The sequence below is a fragment of the Gymnoscopelus microlampas genome, assembly GCF_963454915.1.
Source record: "Gymnoscopelus microlampas genome assembly, chromosome: 24".
Taxonomy (NCBI): domain Eukaryota; kingdom Metazoa; phylum Chordata; class Actinopteri; order Myctophiformes; family Myctophidae; genus Gymnoscopelus; species Gymnoscopelus microlampas.
In genome coordinates, this window is record NC_139961.1 from 11,116,397 (window position 1) to 11,135,068 (window position 18,672).

General features: G+C 40.1%; 1 protein-coding gene across 2 annotated transcripts in view; it reads right to left on the reverse strand.

Annotated features, from left to right (window-relative positions):
* Positions 1-3,701: 3,701 nt before the first annotated feature.
* Positions 3,702-18,672, reverse strand: part of LOC311040494 (uncharacterized protein) — a 97,044-nt gene continuing 82,073 nt past the window's right edge. For both annotated transcript variants that reach the window (XM_084050808.1, XM_084050809.1), the window contains 11 exons: positions 17,135-17,242; positions 16,167-16,220; positions 15,802-15,909; positions 15,349-15,402; positions 13,871-13,978; positions 13,108-13,161; positions 12,416-12,523; positions 10,823-11,168; positions 9,076-9,266; positions 7,256-7,498; positions 3,702-5,534 (listed from right to left, as the gene is read on the reverse strand). In XM_084050808.1, coding sequence (XP_083906934.1) covers positions 5,388-5,534; positions 7,256-7,498; positions 9,076-9,266; positions 10,823-11,168; positions 12,416-12,523; positions 13,108-13,161; positions 13,871-13,978; positions 15,349-15,402; positions 15,802-15,909; positions 16,167-16,220; positions 17,135-17,242 — 1,521 coding nt within the window. In that variant the 3' untranslated portion in view covers positions 3,702-5,387. The remainder of the gene's footprint in view (positions 5,535-7,255; positions 7,499-9,075; positions 9,267-10,822; positions 11,169-12,415; positions 12,524-13,107; positions 13,162-13,870; positions 13,979-15,348; positions 15,403-15,801; positions 15,910-16,166; positions 16,221-17,134; positions 17,243-18,672) is intronic.

Genomic DNA, 18,672 nt, shown 5'->3' on the forward strand with positions numbered 1-18,672 from the left:
GGTATCTTGAGCTGAAAACTGACCCCAGCATCAAGTAACTGCAATGAAAAGACACACTTCACAACTAACACATGTACTGTACTCTCTGTTCTGTAATACGCTGTCAATTAATCTATGGCTATACTGAGTCTCACCAATGTTAATGTTTCATTGAAAGTTTGTAAGTTTTACATTTGAATCACTACTTTTTCTGTAGTGATTCTGAATGGTTTGAAGTGAAAGTGAGCTCATGCTACCTTGTCAAACATGTATCAGTATAAGATACAATCCTGTCAATGAATATAGTGTCATTGTTACTAAGTTACAGTGAAGTCATTCACACATACTCACCTATCTCAAGAGCTAGTCTGTCCAGTACGTCTACATGAACAGTCATCTAGAAATACTGATAACCAGATCAACAACACACACCTAAAACTAAAAAGGAATGAGGTTAAAACCACTAATGTGTTTCCTCTCGTCATGTTAAAAAAAATAAAAAAAACACTTCACACCGCTCACATCCACCCTCATATGTACAGTGTGTCTCAAAAACCTCTGCTGTGGTGCATTGTTAATAGTGTTACGTACTTTGTCTTGAATAAAAACAAAATTGAAAATAGAGAACTCACAACACAGGCGAAAAAATAAAAATGGACTTTCAAAATAACATTTTGTAACTTTTATATGTTGTAACAAAAGTTACAACATATGAAAAACAACATAACATAATGCATTTCCCAATACAGAGGGAATTTTTCCTGTTTTTAATTGAATTTCTTTTTCACACATTTTTGGAAGTAGAGAAAATAGCAGATGTACAAGCCCACAACACAAGCGACACGTCTCATGTAAAGAAAATCACTAAATTGGACTCTCATAGTGCTTTTTATTTCATTTTATTCCTGTGTATATATCTAGTCGGCCTATCAGTGTTACACCTATACGGTGTCATCTTTGCAAAAATGCATTGAAAAAGTTGTGCTCAGACGTGGGAACGGAAAGTAAACTTTTCATGGTTCAAAAGGTCAAAAGGAATAAGGTTAAAACCACTAATGTGATGTTTCCTCTCGGCACGTAAAAAAAAAAAAAACACTTCACACCGCCATGTGTATGTCTCAAAAACCTCTGCAGAATCTGCTGCTGTGCATTGCTAATATGCAGTGTTACATACTTTGTGTTGAATAAGATTTTTTTTTTAATATTTTACATACTTTTAATTTATTTAGCAATATTTGGGGAAATAGAGAACTCACAACAGGAGTGACATGTCTCATGTGAGAACAAACACTAAATTAGACTTGCATAACATCTTTTTTTATTTTATTCCTGTGATATCTAGTATCAGTGTTACACATAGGGTGACCAGGTCAAAACAGTTCATTTGCAGGACAGCGGAACCGCTTTTGCAGGACAGTATACTGACAGTATACAGTACACTGCATTTGTCCATATAAACTGTTTACTGACACTAGTTTAAGTATACAATGCATTTACTGCACACTGTTTACTAGTTAATCTAACTATTGGTAGACACACAATATATTTACAATAACAAGAGCATGCTACCTGTATGTGTGGACTGTGCTATAGCTTCCCTCCTGGGGTCAGTCCTTAGGATTAGAGCATATCATACTTCTAAATATTTGAGGGTATATTAAAGCTGGTATGAGTGGACTCATCTGACCACTCATTACTTGCATTCTGATGTCTTCCCTGCTTTCTAAATGCACCAATTTAGGTAACAGTAGTGCAACTCTAATGACATATTAGTAGTTGTGCTTGTCAGGACATCAGACAAATAAATGTTTATTACAAGGAAATGTAGACACTGACACGATACTGAGCTTGTAGATCGGATATTTTCAAATAGCCTAGGTATAACATAGAGCTAAAGACGTTATGTATGTTTTCAAATAATTGTAGTGGAGTAAAAGTAGAATATTTGCCTCTGAGATGTAGTGGAGTAGAAGTAAAAGTATAGACAATTGGAAATACTCCAGTAAAAGTACCTCAAAATTGTACTTAAGTACAGTACTTGAGTAAATGTACTTACGGTAGTTACTTTACACCACTGTCGTTTTAACTTTTTTTCATCTTTCTTCTCCCTTTCTCTCTGTGGTCTACAACTCCTCCTGCTGATAAAGGAGAGTACAAGCTCCTTGTTTAAAAGCAGTGGTTAGGGGACCACCAGTGGTCCTTGAGGGGGTTCCAGGTGGTCCCCAGCTAAATGATGGAGAGTTGGTATTCCAAATGGACCCTTATAGATCTTTAACTCTTGAGACTTGAGAGTGTAAAAGGAAACCAAACATTACAGGTTCATTAGGTTTCATTTTACACGCCACACACACACACACACACACACACACACACACACACACACACACACACACACACACACACACACACACACACACACACACACACACACACACACACACACACACACACACCACCCCCTGCTGGCTTAACCACGCAGATGCAATCTACTCTCAAGCGGTTTAGTTTCGGTGTCAGTGAGTTTGTCCTATCGATGACGTCACCCCATGGACCCAGTGGTTTTTAATACCTGGGCAAAAGACTGACAAATACAGAGCTCTCCATATATGGGCATAAAAGGGACAAGGGATGACAGATACAGAGATCTCCATATATGGGCATTAAAGAGACAAGGACTGACAGGTACAGAGATCTCCATATAATGTACTCAAGTATTGCACTTAATTTATTTTATTTACTGGAGTATTTTCCATTTCCAGTACTTTTACTTCTGCTCCACTACATCTCAGAGGCAAATCTTGAAGGCCTAGTTTTTACTCCACTACAATTATATTTTACAATTTGAAAACTTTAGTTACTACTTTGTAGATTTTGAATATTACAACAAAGCGTACATTAATCGCTTCAGGTCTTCAGCCCAATATACTTTGGCTATTTGAAAATAGCCAATCTACAAGCTCACAATGCGTCTCAACGCAACGCATTATGAGCTTGTAGATCTGCTATTTTCAAAAGATTTCTATACATTTCGAAAACTTGTGAAATGGGATTTTCTGCGTAATGAGTACTTTTTGGGTACTTTGGGTGTATGTCGAGGCCAAATACTTTTTACTCAAGTAAATTTTGAATACTGGACTTTTTACTTTCACAGAGTATTTGTACGTTGTGGTATTGGAAATTATACTTGAAGCAGCACTATATGTAGTTTGGGGTATCAGTGGCCACTTTGGACACAAATAACATGGCAGCCAACGTCTTTGACTTCATTACCCAAGAGTCTCTGCAAGCATGTCCAGCGAGGACGCGCTGTGATTGGCCAGTCTTCGCTTTGACTGGCAGTTCTGCCTCGGTGCCTTAATTGGCAAATGCCAGGATGAAACTCATTGTCTTCCCTATACATAAGCCCCTAGCAGGGGCCCCTGAGTCTATACATTTATGGAAGGATGATTGTTATTACTTAAACATGTGACTTTATAGTTTTGTGGCACATAATATGCTATATATTTGTTAAAAAGTGTGCTAGTGCATAGTAAAAAACAATTGAGTAATTCTCCCATTACTGGAAACCTGCCATTAGAGAAGCGGAAGAATTCAAAGCTAAAAAATGCTTTCTCTGTGCTGGATAAATGGAACATTTATTCATCTAGACACACAGATGTTTGAGACAGCTGTTTGAGTTCTCTCTCAGCATCCGTCCGTTCGTCTGAGAAGAGCACAGTCGGTCCAAAGAAAGACATACATTTATTATTGTCACATCAATAAACAACAATAGACAAATATTTGGCAATTTACAGACATATGTTGCATTTACAGTCTGAGCTTGTTTTAAAAAAAAAGAAAATACTTTTAAAAAAAATGTGGGAAGAGTAAATGAGTTCTTGCACAGCACGCATTTTGCTGTAATAATTTAGATTCAAGCACGCAATGCAGCAATACTTTACAGAATAACCGCGGCCTTTGCCAATAAACTTCTCCCCGTCTACTGTATGATGAACACGTGCAAAAACTGGAAGAGAAGCTCGCTGTATCGCACTGGTTCATACGCACTGGTTATTTTCAAAGTTGAATACAAACAGCTCATTCATTGATAACCATGTGATAGTTGCAGCTTCACTCAGCATCTACTATACAGTACAGCTTTCTAGACACGTTTTCTTTTTCCAGTTTTTGCAAGTTTTCTCATCTTTTGCGCCTCAACTCAGTCTTCCTTTGAAGTCGAGCATCTCCAGCCTCTATAGCCGTATCACCGCTCGCCGGCGTTTTCCCCGGCGCAGCGTGTCTCTCAATCACTTCTTTAAGATGACTTAACTGGATGAATAAATTACGCCAGCATTGTGCCAGCCATACTTGCTTTCACTTAATACGCTGACCTCTACAGGCTACAGCAGGTAATTCAACAGTCGAGGGGGAAATGGAAACGTTTGAGGAGAGTGGCAAACATCATAATTTACAATCACCTGCACCATTAGACCACCATGGCTGCTGACTCATTTTCAGTGGTGGAAAGTACTGTAACTAAGTACATTTACTCAAGTACTGTACTTAAGTACAATTTTGAGGTATCTTTACTTTACTTGAGTGTACCCAATTTCCAATACTTCTACTCCACTACATCTCGGATCCAAATATTGTACTTTGACTCCGCTACTTTTATTCGAAAACTTTAGTTACTAGTTGCTTTGTAGATTTTGATTATTATTACAAAACATACATTAACCACTTCAGCCCTATATACACTTCGGCCATTTGAAGATAGCCGATCTACGAGCTCACAATGCGTCGCGATGCGACGCATTGTGAGCTTGTAGATCTGCTATTTTCAAAAGATCTCTCATACATTTGAAAACTTGAAATGGGACATTCTGCATAATGAGTACTTTTACTTTTGGTACTTTAAGTATATTTTTATGCTAATACCTTTTGTACTTTTACTCAAGTAAATTTTGATCACCGGACTTTTACTTGTAACAGAGTATTTCTATATCGCAGTATTGATACTTTTACTTAAGTAAAACATTTGAGTACTTTTTCTACCACTGGCTGCTGACTCATTTGACTGGTAAATCACTCCTGGGCTAGGGTGACACTGGAGGAAAACACTTACAACGTTGGCACGGTCCTCATTTCTTGAGCACGTTCCGCGTGACGACACTTATCAACACGGCAAGCCTTCGAAGAGACGTCACACAGACAGCGACCCCTCTCACCAACATCAAACTGTGCATTTCTTTATCAATAAAACGCGAGGAGTCAAGTCTACAGTCCATCCATTATGTATACAAAATTCTGACGATGGCGGTGTCACTCCATAAGAGGTGCGGGGGGGGGGGGGGGGAGCTCCTATCCATTCTGTGCTGGAGGGGGGTAGGGGGTGTTGGGGGGGGGGGGGGGGGGGTATGGGGTGTGTTCTATGAGAAGCACACAGGTCCAATGTCCAGACCGAACTCCTGGTCGGCGTTGCCGATGTCCAAGGGCGCCACGTCCGCCACGGGCAGCCTGGCCGTGGTCTGAGTCCTGTACTCCAGCACCGCCCGGCCCCACTCGCCGTTGGACTTCTGTTGGGGAGTCGAGAGAAAATGAAAACGGGAAAGACGTCAGACACACTGGCGGTGGTCGTTGTTAAATGTAAATGCAGACGGCGTCATTCATTTTTTTGGTTTGAGAACCGTGTGATTATTTGAGATTTTATTCAAGTTGCACTCAGCACTTGAGACAGCCTTCTAGAGCAGGGTTTCTCAAAGTGGGTGCCGTGATGCCAGTTCAGGGGTGCCGCAGAATACTTTGATAATATTTGGAATTCATCACTTCAGTTTAACCACTTAGACCCTCTATATGCTTAGTAAAACAGACCTGAGTTACACTGTACTTGATGAGTTATTTTTCCATCTACCCCAACTCTCGCCACCAAAAATAGCAGATCTACAAGCTCACAACGCGTCACGCTGTGTGACGTGTTGTGTGACACGTTGTGAGCTTGTAGATCGTCTATTTTTGGTGAACGTTGCAATCCCCCAGACTAGGGATCCTGGGGTTTAAGTGGTTAAACGTCAAGTATAAAGTTTTTTTCAGTCTGTTCTAATGGAAACGTAGGGGGAAAGATTTGCATATTTACGAAGCGTAATATCCATTAGACCATAAGTTTAAAAAAAATTAACAGTGTAATTTCAGGGGTGCCGTGAATGAAAACGTTATTTACAGGGGGTGCCCTGAGTCAAAAACGTTTGAGAACCACTGTTCTAGAGACACAATGCATTCAGTCTATGAGAGTGTGGTCTGTCTTTTAGTTTTTCCAAGTCGTTACATCTTTCTTCATCTTTAGCCTCTAGCTCTACCGCTGCTGCTGGCATTGTCACTCCCAAGACAGGAAGTGGGTGACTTGTTGGAACGTCCGTCCCAACAAGTCTAACGTTTTGACTGGAAGGAGTGACTGTAACGGCACATGTTGACTATGGGAGATATGAGTAACGACTCGAGTGGCTGAAGTGGACTTCGCAGCGCTCGGCACGGCAACTCGCTCGGCCGTGCCTCTCGTTTCTCAAGTCCGCTTCAGCCGCCGCTTTAAAAAAATATATACATTCAAAGATTTGCACATTATTTTCACTATTTTTGAATAGCCAAAGAAAACACAGATTCTTTCCCGGTCTACATGTGTTAATAGCCATAACCACTTTGTTGTACGACCGGATGTTCCCCCCCCCAGTGTTGATTTTGTCGACTAAAACTATGACGAAAAATGTTCGTCGACTACCTTTATTCACTGACGAAAACTAAATTAAAACTAAGCTATGATGACTAAAACTAAGACTAAATATATTGACAATTTTGTCAACAAATAAATATATTGACAATTTTGTCAACAAATAAAAACTAGACTAAAATGTTAGTGAGGGACAAGTGGAGAAGAGATCCAGTAGAACTAACAGACAAGTCATTTTATGTTTGGTTGCGCTCGGGTGTTGCGCTCTGAAAATAGCAGATATACAAGCTGTTGTGAGCGTGTAGATCGGCTATTTTCAGCATGTAGCCAAGTGTAAAATCTGCCATTACGACGCCATCAAGAAACCGCCAAAACACATTTTAGTCGACTAAATAAACTGTAGATTTAGTCGACTAAAATCTGATGATATTTAAGTCGACTAAAACTAGACAAAAACTAAAACATTTCAGGTGACTAAAATATGACTAAAACTAAATGGAATTTTATTCAAAAGACTATGATTAAAACTAGCTGGTCCCCCCCCCCCCCCCCCTCCCCCCCTCATAGCAGCAGGCTTACCGAGCAGCTGTCCTCCAGGACGGTGTAGCGGAGGCGGTTGTTGCCCTGCGCCCTGATGTCCTGGCCGTTGGAGCCCCTGAGGACCAGGGCCTTCTTCAGGCTGCCGCTCCGCTCGTCCTTGTAGGCCACGCTGTTCCTGCAGTGGAACGTGACCCTCTGGTGGGCCTCCTTGGAGAGCAGCCTCAGCAGCTTCATCTGCACCGCCACCACGTTGGGCAGCTCGTCCTTGTTCCCGTAGTTGAACTGGAGAAACAACAACGTAACGGAAACCGGTTCAGATTCAACAACAGATCAGTGGTGGAAAATAACTATGTACATGTACTCAAGTACTGTACTTATTTAAGTACAATTTTGAGGTACTTTTACTTCACTGGAGTATTTCTAATTTTCAGTACTTTTACTTCCACTCCATCTCAGAGGCAAATATTGTACTTTTAACTTTTAACTACGTGAGGAGACCATGTTTTTTCAATAACTTTTTTAATTTATTATTTATTTTATAAAAAAAAAAAAGGAAAATGAAAATAAATAAATACATTGTTTTTTTTCTTAATAAATGAAAAAAGTAATAAAAAAAAACATAGACCCCTCACTTATTAGGAGGGCAGGATGAGTCACCAGAACCAAGGACGGGTGTTTTTGATGAATCTAACATGCTAAAAATGGAGTTTGTAGTTATAATGGGTTTGCATAGGAAGGGGGCGTGTCTGATAATATGAATATCAAACATCTAAATACTGAATCAAGCAACTTAAAAACTGTCTGGGGGGGCTCACAAAGGCCTGAGTAGACGATAAAATGACCCAACATATTATATATATTTTATTTTATTTATTTTATTTTAAAGTGAAATATCCCTTTAAGATTTATATTAGAGTATTGGGGGTTCAGCAAAAGTTTACCAAGTGCTTCAGGCTCCTACAAGCTTATCATTACACACTTTCCCTTCTTCATCAGCCAAAGTATTGTTTTATCATGGACAATAACACCTCAATGCTGATCGGTGGGTGATCTGCCAAAAGTGGCTGCTGGGTGGTAGAAGAAACCCATTTCCTCCCCCAGCCAGCATGTACTGTGCACAGCATTTGGCTCATAGCTGGTGGATGTTGGCTGGAGTTATTAGCTTCCAAGGGAAATAACTTGTTTTTGTATAACCTATCCCATTATCATAAAGGGAACAGGTTCACACACTTATTAGCGTCGCGGGCCAGTCTTTCGTTTCACATTGATGTATGCGTACATAAAACTGATGCATACTTACTCTATTTCCTCCGTTACCGTTGGCTTCAACGTGTTCATTTTAGTCAATTGAATACACTATCACAGTCAAGCTGGCAAGTGCCAAAGGTTTTAGCTCCATAGCCAAAAGAGAAACTAGACGTTTGCCCGGGACCCAAACTAGTGAAAATAGCAGATCTACAAGCTTGTGGATCTACTATTTTGACTAACGTTTTTTTAAATTTATTTTTTGTATTTATGGTATTTATTTAAAATATATATATATATATATATATATATATATATATATATATATATATATATATATATATATATATATATATATATATATATATATATATTTCATTTATGAAATACTTTTGACAAATGTTGGAATTGTTTTTAATTGATGAAAAGTTGAGACTTTTTTTTGTTGTTAAAACTTTTAAAAATCTTTTTAAATATATATAGCCTATTATACTAAAAAATATATATGTTGGAAACGAAAAAGGGATATTAACCAGTCATTAAGTCATTAACATTAAGCCAGTCTATGTTTCACATTTGATTTATGCGTACATAAAACTGATGGATACACTTACTCTAGTTCCTCCGTTAATGTCGGCTTCAAACCAGACAGGTTTGTTGGGAGTGGGAGTGGATTTTGTCCACCATGCTTTGCGTGGAATGGTCGCTGGGTTGGCAGAGATGCAGGTTTCTCCAGTGTCCATGTTGCAGTAGACCCTGATGGCGTCCTTGGTGCTGCCCTGGTTAGGATCGATCCAGTACTCACCTGGTATTGAGTGAAGATACAGACTTATTAACACAAGTTATAGCTAAACATTGCTCTCAAGATTTTTTTTTAAAACATTTGAAGCGAGAAATAGACAATGCAATAACCGAAAACTTCACTTCTCATTTCCCGAGGCGACCGCGTTGCACTGGGCACACCTGGCCTAGTCTCGCGTAGCCAGACCCCACAGAAAATGAAAAACAGCGACCTCTGTTTTCTGATATTGTCTGTGGGGTCTGGCGGGAGGAAAATGGAAGACCAGTGCGCAGGGAAACTCCGGTTTCATGTCTGCCTTCAGCGCATCACTTCCGGTTGGTGCGACTACGTTTTCATTCCCACTAACAATATTTCTACACGGAACACTAACACCACTTCTCCCAGAGAACATGGATGGTTTTGGTTATAAGCCCACTTGTTTCTATGATGAAAGAGTAAGTTAAAATGTGAATATCTTTCCGTGGTTTTGTCCGCTCCGAGGACGCTATTGTTAAATTAGTTTCGGCTAGTTTCGAGGGGGGAAGGGTGGATGGACACGTGAATCCCGCCCACTACATTTGATTGGGTAAAGCGCGGCCCGCTTCCTGATCTGAAGGCACGCCCACTTGTAGCCAATGCGCACACGTTATGACGAACCCCTCCGACAGATTCCACCGCAGGGCAGAATCTGTTCTTGAGAGATTACACCTGGCCTAAATTAATGGACTTCTTTCATTACCGTAAGCAATGAAATCCTTAGTTTTGTTGTTACCTTTGGGTCAAGTCATTCATTTCTTTATCAAGTAGCCGTGTAATAAGCGGGATAATTGACGCCGGTCATTGTTGAGAAATAGTCATTTTTTGGGTGAACTACTCCTTTTAAAGCATGGCTTTATTTGAAAAGAAGAAACACAATGATGTTTAGTCATCATCTAGCGGTATTCTGCTAAAGGTTTGGTCATGTTTCAATGACTTTGGAGGAAATGTAAAACAATTCTGATTCCAGTGGTGTAAAGTAACTAAGCACTTTTACTCAAGTACTGTACTTAATTAAGTACAGTTTTCTATACTTTTACTTCAACTCTTTTACATCTCAGAGGCAAATATTAACATTTTTACTCCACTACAATTATTTGAAAATGTTAGTTACTAGTTAATTTGTAGATTTTGATTATTATTACAAAACATACATTAACCACTTCAGCCCTATATACATTTCGGCCGTTTGAAAATAGCAGATCTACAAGCTCACAATGCGTCGCGATGTGACGCATTGTGAGCTTGTAGATCTGCTATTTTCAAAATACTTTTTTGAAAACTTGGGAAAACTTGGGACATTCTGCATAACGAGTACTTTTACTTTTGGTACCTTAAGTACATTTTGATGCCAATACTTTTGTACTTTTACTCAAGTAAATTTTAAATTCCGGACTTTTACTTGTAACAGCAGTATTTCTACATTGCAGTATTGATACTCTTACTTAAGTAAAAAATTGTAAGTACTTTCTTCCACCACTGTGACTGATTCTGATTAAAAAAAAAAAAAAAAAACTAAAAAGCTCCACAAACAAACAACGCACCGCTCTTTTTGAACGGATAGCATTCCAGGACGTCCTGGCAGCTCTTGGCCGGGTTGGCCCGGCTGCCGTCGGGGCTGCGGAGGCCCTGCAGGCGGCCGCTGAGGCTCTTCAGCGCGGCCTGGACGCCGCGGTCGGCGCGCGCCACCTCCGACGCGTTGTTGGGGAGGGCCTCGTCCTCGTTGAACTCCGGGGGAGGCGGAGGAGGAGGCTGGTCGTAGTCGGCCGCGTCCGGCCCGTTGAAGTCGTAGTCGAACGGGCTCCCCCCGAAGAGGTCGAGGATGGCGGCGGCGGTGGGAGGTCCCGGAGGGCCGGGAAGTCCGGGGGGACCGGGATCGCCTTGTGGACCCTGATGCCCAAAAAAAACAGAAAGGAAAAAATAAGACTGAGGAAACGTATCGCTGTTGTCGGGCAGAAACCTCTTATCTCCGTATTTTAACCCATTAAGACCTACAGTTTTTCGGAAAAAAATATAAAAAATAATTTTCACGATTTTTCAAAAATAGCAGATCTACAAGCTCATAGCGCGGCACTCGGTGCCGCGCTATGAGCTTGTATATCTGCTATTTTTGAATAGCCAAAGAAACCTAAAATGACACCGATGCGGTCCAGGTCGGTTTTTGTGTTTTTTCCCCATAAATGAACGCCCTACTTGGTCATACTACAGAGTCACACAAAAGCATCAGAAGTAGCAGATCCACAAGCTCGAAGCGACGCGTTTTTGAGCTTGTAGATCTGCTACTTTTGCTACTTTTGAATGTGAATCCTGAAAAGTAACAGTTTTGGACCGACAGTGGATTGTGTGGATTGACGTGTGATATATGTTAGTAAAATGAAGGCTAGTTTTTTTGTCCATGCAAAGCAAAAAAGCAGAGTTATGTGAGCCTTCCTTTTTTTTATTTTATTGTTGTACTGTTTTATCGGTTTGGCTCAGCACCAAAAAACGCCCCGCTTAGGAACCAGTTCGATCCCGGACATTATCCTGGTAAGACATATACCGGTACAGTATAGACCATACAGGGGGCCACATGCGGCCCCCACCTTCACTTAATGCGGCATGGGGTTAATTTCGTAATACTGATATATTATTGATTTCAGCTGTTACAATTCCAAATATGCAAACATGACCCGCTTTAATTACTTCAGTCTATATTAGTAGCTTAATGACTAGTTTTAAAATTCTATTGTCTTTTTTATGACCAATGTATTTGTATTTAAGTTCATAAAGTTAACATAAGTATAACTAAATGCATTTGAAATTAAATAAAAATGTTACTTTTCAGGATTCCAATTCAAAAATAGCAAAAAGACAATCAGGATTCCAATTCAAAAAGTAGCAAAAATAGCAGATCTAAAAACTGTAGCTGTTTTGAACTTGTAGATCGGCTATTTTTGCTACTTTTGTGTATGTGTTGTGACATAGAAGTACGGCAGTCATTTATGAAAAATGTACGTAAAAAATACGGTGTCCGCCCAACAGTATATATGCAATGTGGCCCTCTGGAGTGAGTGTGGAAATATAGTGGCCCTCTACATCATCAAAGTTGCATCACCCCTGGTATAGACAGCACAATGTAAGGTGGACAATAATCTCACCGCTTCTCCCAGGTCACCACCGGATCCTCTGCTTCCCGGGGGTCCCATGGGTCCAGGTTGTCCGCTGCCGCCCTCCTTTCCACCTGGTCCCACCACCCCTGGGGGTCCCTACATTAGTCATCAGAGAAAAAAAATCAGTTTGTTCTCTCTGCAAAGCAATTTGTGATAAAGCGCTGGTTGTTGAAATCATATCATAAATATACAGACCAGGGACAACGCATCTGTGTCATTTGTAGATTTGAGCTACTGTACAACCATTACTTTATACTCTGGCTATTGAAAAATAGCAGATCTACAAGCGCGGCACAAGCTTTGTAGATCTGCTATTTTTGAAAAATCTTGAACATTTGTGCAAATCTTTGAATATGCATATCTGTAACTGAAATCTTTGCTTCTGGAGGTCACTGGAACGGAATATGTTTTTACAAATGTTCGCTATAAAAAATATATTCAAAGATTTGCACACAAATTTGTCATGATTTTTTCAAAAATAGCAGATCTACACGCTCTTTTTTCCCCCTCAAAAATAGCAGATCTACAAGCTCATAGCGCGGCACTCTGTGCCGCGCTATGAGCTTGTAGATCTGCTATTTTTGAATAGCCCAAAGACATTTAAAATGACAGAGACGCGTTTCCCGGATGTAATGGGTTAGATGAGGCTTTTCTCAAAAAGTGATGTCTTGTCAACTTACTCTGGGGCCGGATGGTCCCTGAATACCCTTCGCTCCATAATCCCCTGGTTGTCCCTGAAACAGATGAGCGTCATTTTTGTCAGTCATAACAAACATGGATGAATTACTGTTAACAAAATATTGATTGATTTGGGTGCATGTCGTCATGATATTGGTTGAAATCGAGTGGTTCAAGCCCTACAGTACATAGACACACGTCGCATTTTGTTTTACAGGAAGAAAACATGATTGGATTTGGATATTAAGAAACAAACTGTTTTTTTTGTATTTTAAAGTGATAGTTCACCCAAAAAATGTTTTTTTTTTTCTATCGATCACTCAATTTTTCATTTTTTTTGTCGCATTCCTAAGCCAATAATTTGATGACCAGCAGGTCAGGTAGGCATTGGTTTCGGTAGGAGACAGAAAGGAGACTCTTTGTGTCTCGGAACCGCTGCCGGTCATCAAATTATTGGCTTAGGAATGCGACAAAAAAATATCCATGAATTCAAGTCTCCATGGGGTGACTAATACGTAGATAGAAAAAAAGTCATTTTGGGGTGAACTATGCCTTTAATTGTGCATAATATTATAATACCTATGTTAAACACAGTAGGTGCGCAATATGACATGGGATCTAAAAGGGTAAACAAAAAAAGAAGCATTTTTTTATTCCACAACATTTTTATAATAGATAATTCTGAGATGTTTCCATTGGACATATAAGGGAGGGTTTTATAGGTAGGGTTGTGGTGCTGGGGAGGAGTAGACGTTTGGCGTTTACCGTTATTCCTGGCAAACCGTGGAGTCCTGTGAACCCTCTGTGACCTTTCTGACCCCTCTCTCCTTGCTCTCCGGCTGCACCTTTCTCTCCGAGAGGTCCTTGGGGCCCCTGGGAAAGTGACACACAAGTTCACAACAAGAGGTTTAGTGCTACAGTAGCCTATACTTGCGGTAGTGGTTTGGTGCTTTTCATATCAAGGACCCCCCAAATTTATATATATTTGACCGTGGACCCCCATCCTTGTGCCAGGGATAGATTTATTTGAAAATAGCAGAATAGTAACAGGATTAAAGTGGTTAACCCATTTAGACCTGAGGCCGATACTCAAAACGCCTTCTAAAACCTAACCTAAGTTTTCTGAAAACGTTCAAATTCTTACAAAAAAAAAGTATACAATATGATGTTGCTATATGTATAGCAACAACTAATGAGACACAGAGGTGGCTCCCAGATTCAAAGGTATAACAACGTATAGGTGGCAGCAGGTCTAAATCTATTCCACATTTTGCTGGGGACCACCTGGAACCCCCTCAAAGGAGACACACCATGAATTTCACTTTTTTTTTATTTTTTTTGGCTCCCCAGTGTCTCTTGTACCCCACATTCAGTCATTCATTCTCATTTCAGAGATTTTCAGAATGGGCGTGTCTGAACAGGCCATCTCAGAATGGCAAGTTTGCTTACCTCACCAAACTTTCTGCCCATGTATTTTGCCAGACAGAATTGCTCAGTACCGCAGTACAGCACCCCCCTGCCCAACAGGACGTTTTGGTATTGCAGCTGAAAGTGCTTAAATTATAAGCCTGAGAGAATTGACTTGGGATGAGTATATCTGAGTGTTGATTTAGGCTCAAACCTTTTGAAAATGGTTTGAGGGACATACACCATATGATATTAAATATCAAATATTTTTTTTAAATTCATGGTGTGTCTCCTTCAAGGACCCCTGGGGGTCCCCGGACCCCACTTTGAGAAAGAGTGCTTTAGAGGTACAGTTGAGTACATACAGTACATTAGTGGTTTACAGTAGTAGTTCTCAAACTTTTTCATGTCAAGGACCCCCAAAATGATATGTATTTGGACACAGACCCCCATCTCAAAATATTTTGTTCCAGGGACCCCCAGAAGAAAAGATTTGAGTTAAAATGTTGGCTTTAAAAATATAGATATATTCAACGATTTGCACAAACGTTCACGATTTTTCTAAAATAGCAGATCTACAGTTCATAGCACGGCACCAAGTGACGCGCTATGAGCTTGTACATCTACAGAAGTACATCTCCCAAACCCCAAAAATAGATAATCATTTACATGGGGAGAATATACAAATATAGTATATTTCATTGGGTCCTGACTCCTGACCAATTTGTAGTCAATCTAAAGTTTGGATGTGAAACCGGTAATACCAGTGATATATCCGAAAAATATCTGAACATAATAAATGAAAAAGGTAATACATCATGCCGTTTTGTCCTTACCAATTTGCCTCGTAAACCGTCTGAGCCCTGTGCTCCAGCTGGACCTTTGGCACCCTAAACTCGGCAAACACACAGACATGGAGAACACAACAGAAATACGTTGAAATTATGTCAATTATTTCCATAACATGATTAATCCTGATACGTTGTCCTCATTGTGACCATACACTGCAGTGGACTTATTCTGGGGGAAAAAAACTCATTTTTTGAAAGCTTGTTGAAATAGACGGCAATTAATATAGGACAATAAGAAAGGAACAAAGTGGTGTTATTAAGGTGGTGAGAATGGCTGATACACACACACACACACACACACACACACACACACACACACACACACACACACACACACACACACACACACACACACACACACACACACACACACACACAGGTCCGATTACAACACATCAGTGTTTAAAAAAAAAAAAGGACTTAGAAAAAGTGACTCACGTTGGCGCCTCTCTGCCCTGGACCGCCCGGCATGCCCACCGGACCCTCGGGTCCTGTTGAGCCAGCAGCTCCGGCGAGACCCTCGGCACCGTCGCTACCTCTGTCCCCCTACAAACACAACACACACACACACACATATCTGCTGTCAGGGGGAACACAGGCCTTTTGCATGATAACACACAGGTGCATATGTACTGCACTCACACTAGGGCTGGTGAATTAATATTCGAATATCGAATATGGGGAAAATATGTATATTCTAATTTGAAAATTAATATTTGAATATTACATTTTAAAAAATAACGGTAAGGGTTTTGGACATCAGGTTTGCAAACATCGGTTGACTGCTGTGTGTTTCATCTTACCCGAGCCCCAAAGATGCCATCCTTGCCAGGTGAACCATCTGCTCCAGAAATACCCTGAATACAGAGACACAGTTATATCCTTGACCTTCACATCCAAACACAATGTGTTAGATAACATATAAGATACTAGTATACGCTACAATGACTGAGATAAGATACTAGTCTATGTAATACGACACAATGAGAAAAGAAAAGTTATTGATTCTCCCTCAATATCGTCTAATCTAGTTTGCACTTGAACCTCAGCATCCATATTCTGGGGGGAACATTTGCCAAAAAAATAGCCCATCTACAGCTGTACAGTATGCTTGTAGATCAGCTATTTTCGGCAAAGAGATTTCCATGTAGAGGGGGGGAAAGAGTGCAACAGTGCAACTCGGGTCTGTTAGAGCGAGGGTTCCCAAACATTTCAGCCTGTGACCCCCCCCCAAATAATCCTATTTGAACCTGGGGACCCCCCACGGCCCCACACTGACAAACACTTGGACTTGTAGGAGTTGAGGCATTACATTTAGTTTGACTCGGTTCCACAGGTAAATATTGTGAAAATAGCTGATCTACAAGCTCACGACGCGCGTTGTGAGCTTGTAGATCAGCTATTTTCAAAACTTTTGCCTCTTCCTTAGTAATATTCGACAATTTGGCCAATGATTGACAATTTTCTTTTAGACGGCCTATAGTTTGTTTATAATTATTAGTTTATTAGGTCTTAAAAAGGTCCTAAAAGTCCTTAAATTGTGAAATGTGCAGATGTCCTGTATACACTTATACGATGCACATTAAGCTAATCATCGAGGGAACCCCCTGGGGGTCCCGAGCCCCAGTTTGGGAACCACTGCGTTCGAGTACAGAGGGTTTAAGTGGTTTAGACATACGGTACATATAGCATTTAAAGGGTTAATACTATTAAACCTGCATGCGTTGTCCAGCACCGATAAAGATAAGTAAAAGCCAAAGGGACAAGAAACCTCAGGTCCGCGGTCTCCGTTGGGGCCTCTGGCTCCAGGCAAACCGACTCCACCAGATGGTCCTTTGGAACCTGCAACCCCATGGCCGCCGGCTTTTCCCGGTGCACCCTGGGAAATAAATGGAAAAGCTTGATGCTTATTTGATTAAAAAAAAAAAATGTTGGCGCATTTTCGTTTCCAAGCCAATGGCAACTTTTTATTGGCTAGTGGTTGTTAACCCATTAAGGCCTGAGGTTCCGATTCTACAAAATGTCTTCTAAATCCTGTCTTCTAAAACCCTTCTTTGAAAAAACTTATGTCGCTATGTCAGTGGTTTTTAAACTTTTCAATGTCAAGGACTCCAAAATGTATAGGTATTTGGCCGCGGAGTGGACCCCATCTCAAAATATTTTGTTCCAGGGACCCCCAGAAGCAAAGATTTGAGTTGCTAATGTTTGCTTTTAAAAATATATATATTCAAAGATTTGCACACATTTTCTCGATTTTTCAAAAATAGCCAAAGTGTAAAATAATGCTTTTTTAGCTCAAATCAAAACGTGACAAGTACTCATTATGCAGAATGTCTCATTTCACAGTGTTCAAAATGTATAAACATCTTTTGAAAAGCGACGCATTGTGAGTAGGGATGAAGTGGTTAGTGCATGTTTTGTAATAATAATAAACATATTGTAACTAAAGTTACTTAAGTAACACAAGTTTTCAAATAAGTGTAGTAAAAAGTACAATATTTGCCTCTGAGATGTAGTGGAGTAGAAGTAAAAGTATAGAAAATATTATATTCCAGTAAAGTAAGAATTACATAATTTACTTGTACAGTACAGTAAGCTACTTGAGTACATGTACGTAGATACTTTTTAACCACTGAAGATAACGCCATACAAACAAAGCTTGCAAAGTGGAATCAGTTGTTTATCTTTATCACAGTTTATCACTAACCAGAATACATGAACAAAAGACAATGCAATATTGCCAAGCCTTTTGACTCTCATTTTAAAAGCATTTTAATAGGTCAACCCACCTCTTCAGGAAACACTACCCTTCCTCTTTGTCTGGCTTACTTGTTGTTAACTAGTTGTACGAACTCTTGTTTTATTGTTGTACTGTTTTATTGGATCTTGTTTAGTCGATACACTTTTTGTATTAGCTCGTGCTCATTTGATTTTGCTATTTTGTCTCATCTGTTTAAGAAAGTAGGTAGCTGATATATAGCACTTTTACCTTAGCGCTAGGTATACTCTTGGTTGCTTGTTTTTGCAGGAAATGCACTTAAGACTTGTGGTGATTAGTAGTTTCGTTCCCTACCTATGTTGAATGTCGCTTTGGATAAAAGCGTCTGCTAAATGACTGTAATGTAATGTAATGTAATGTCAAATAGCCCAGGGATTCTCAACCTTTTCAGGCCGCGACCCTCCCAAAATAATCATATTTGAACTGGGGACCCCCAACCCTGACAAGCACTTGGAATTGTAGGAGTTACAGGCATTACATTTAGTTTGACTCGGTTACACAGAAAATAGCTGATCTACAAACTCACAAGG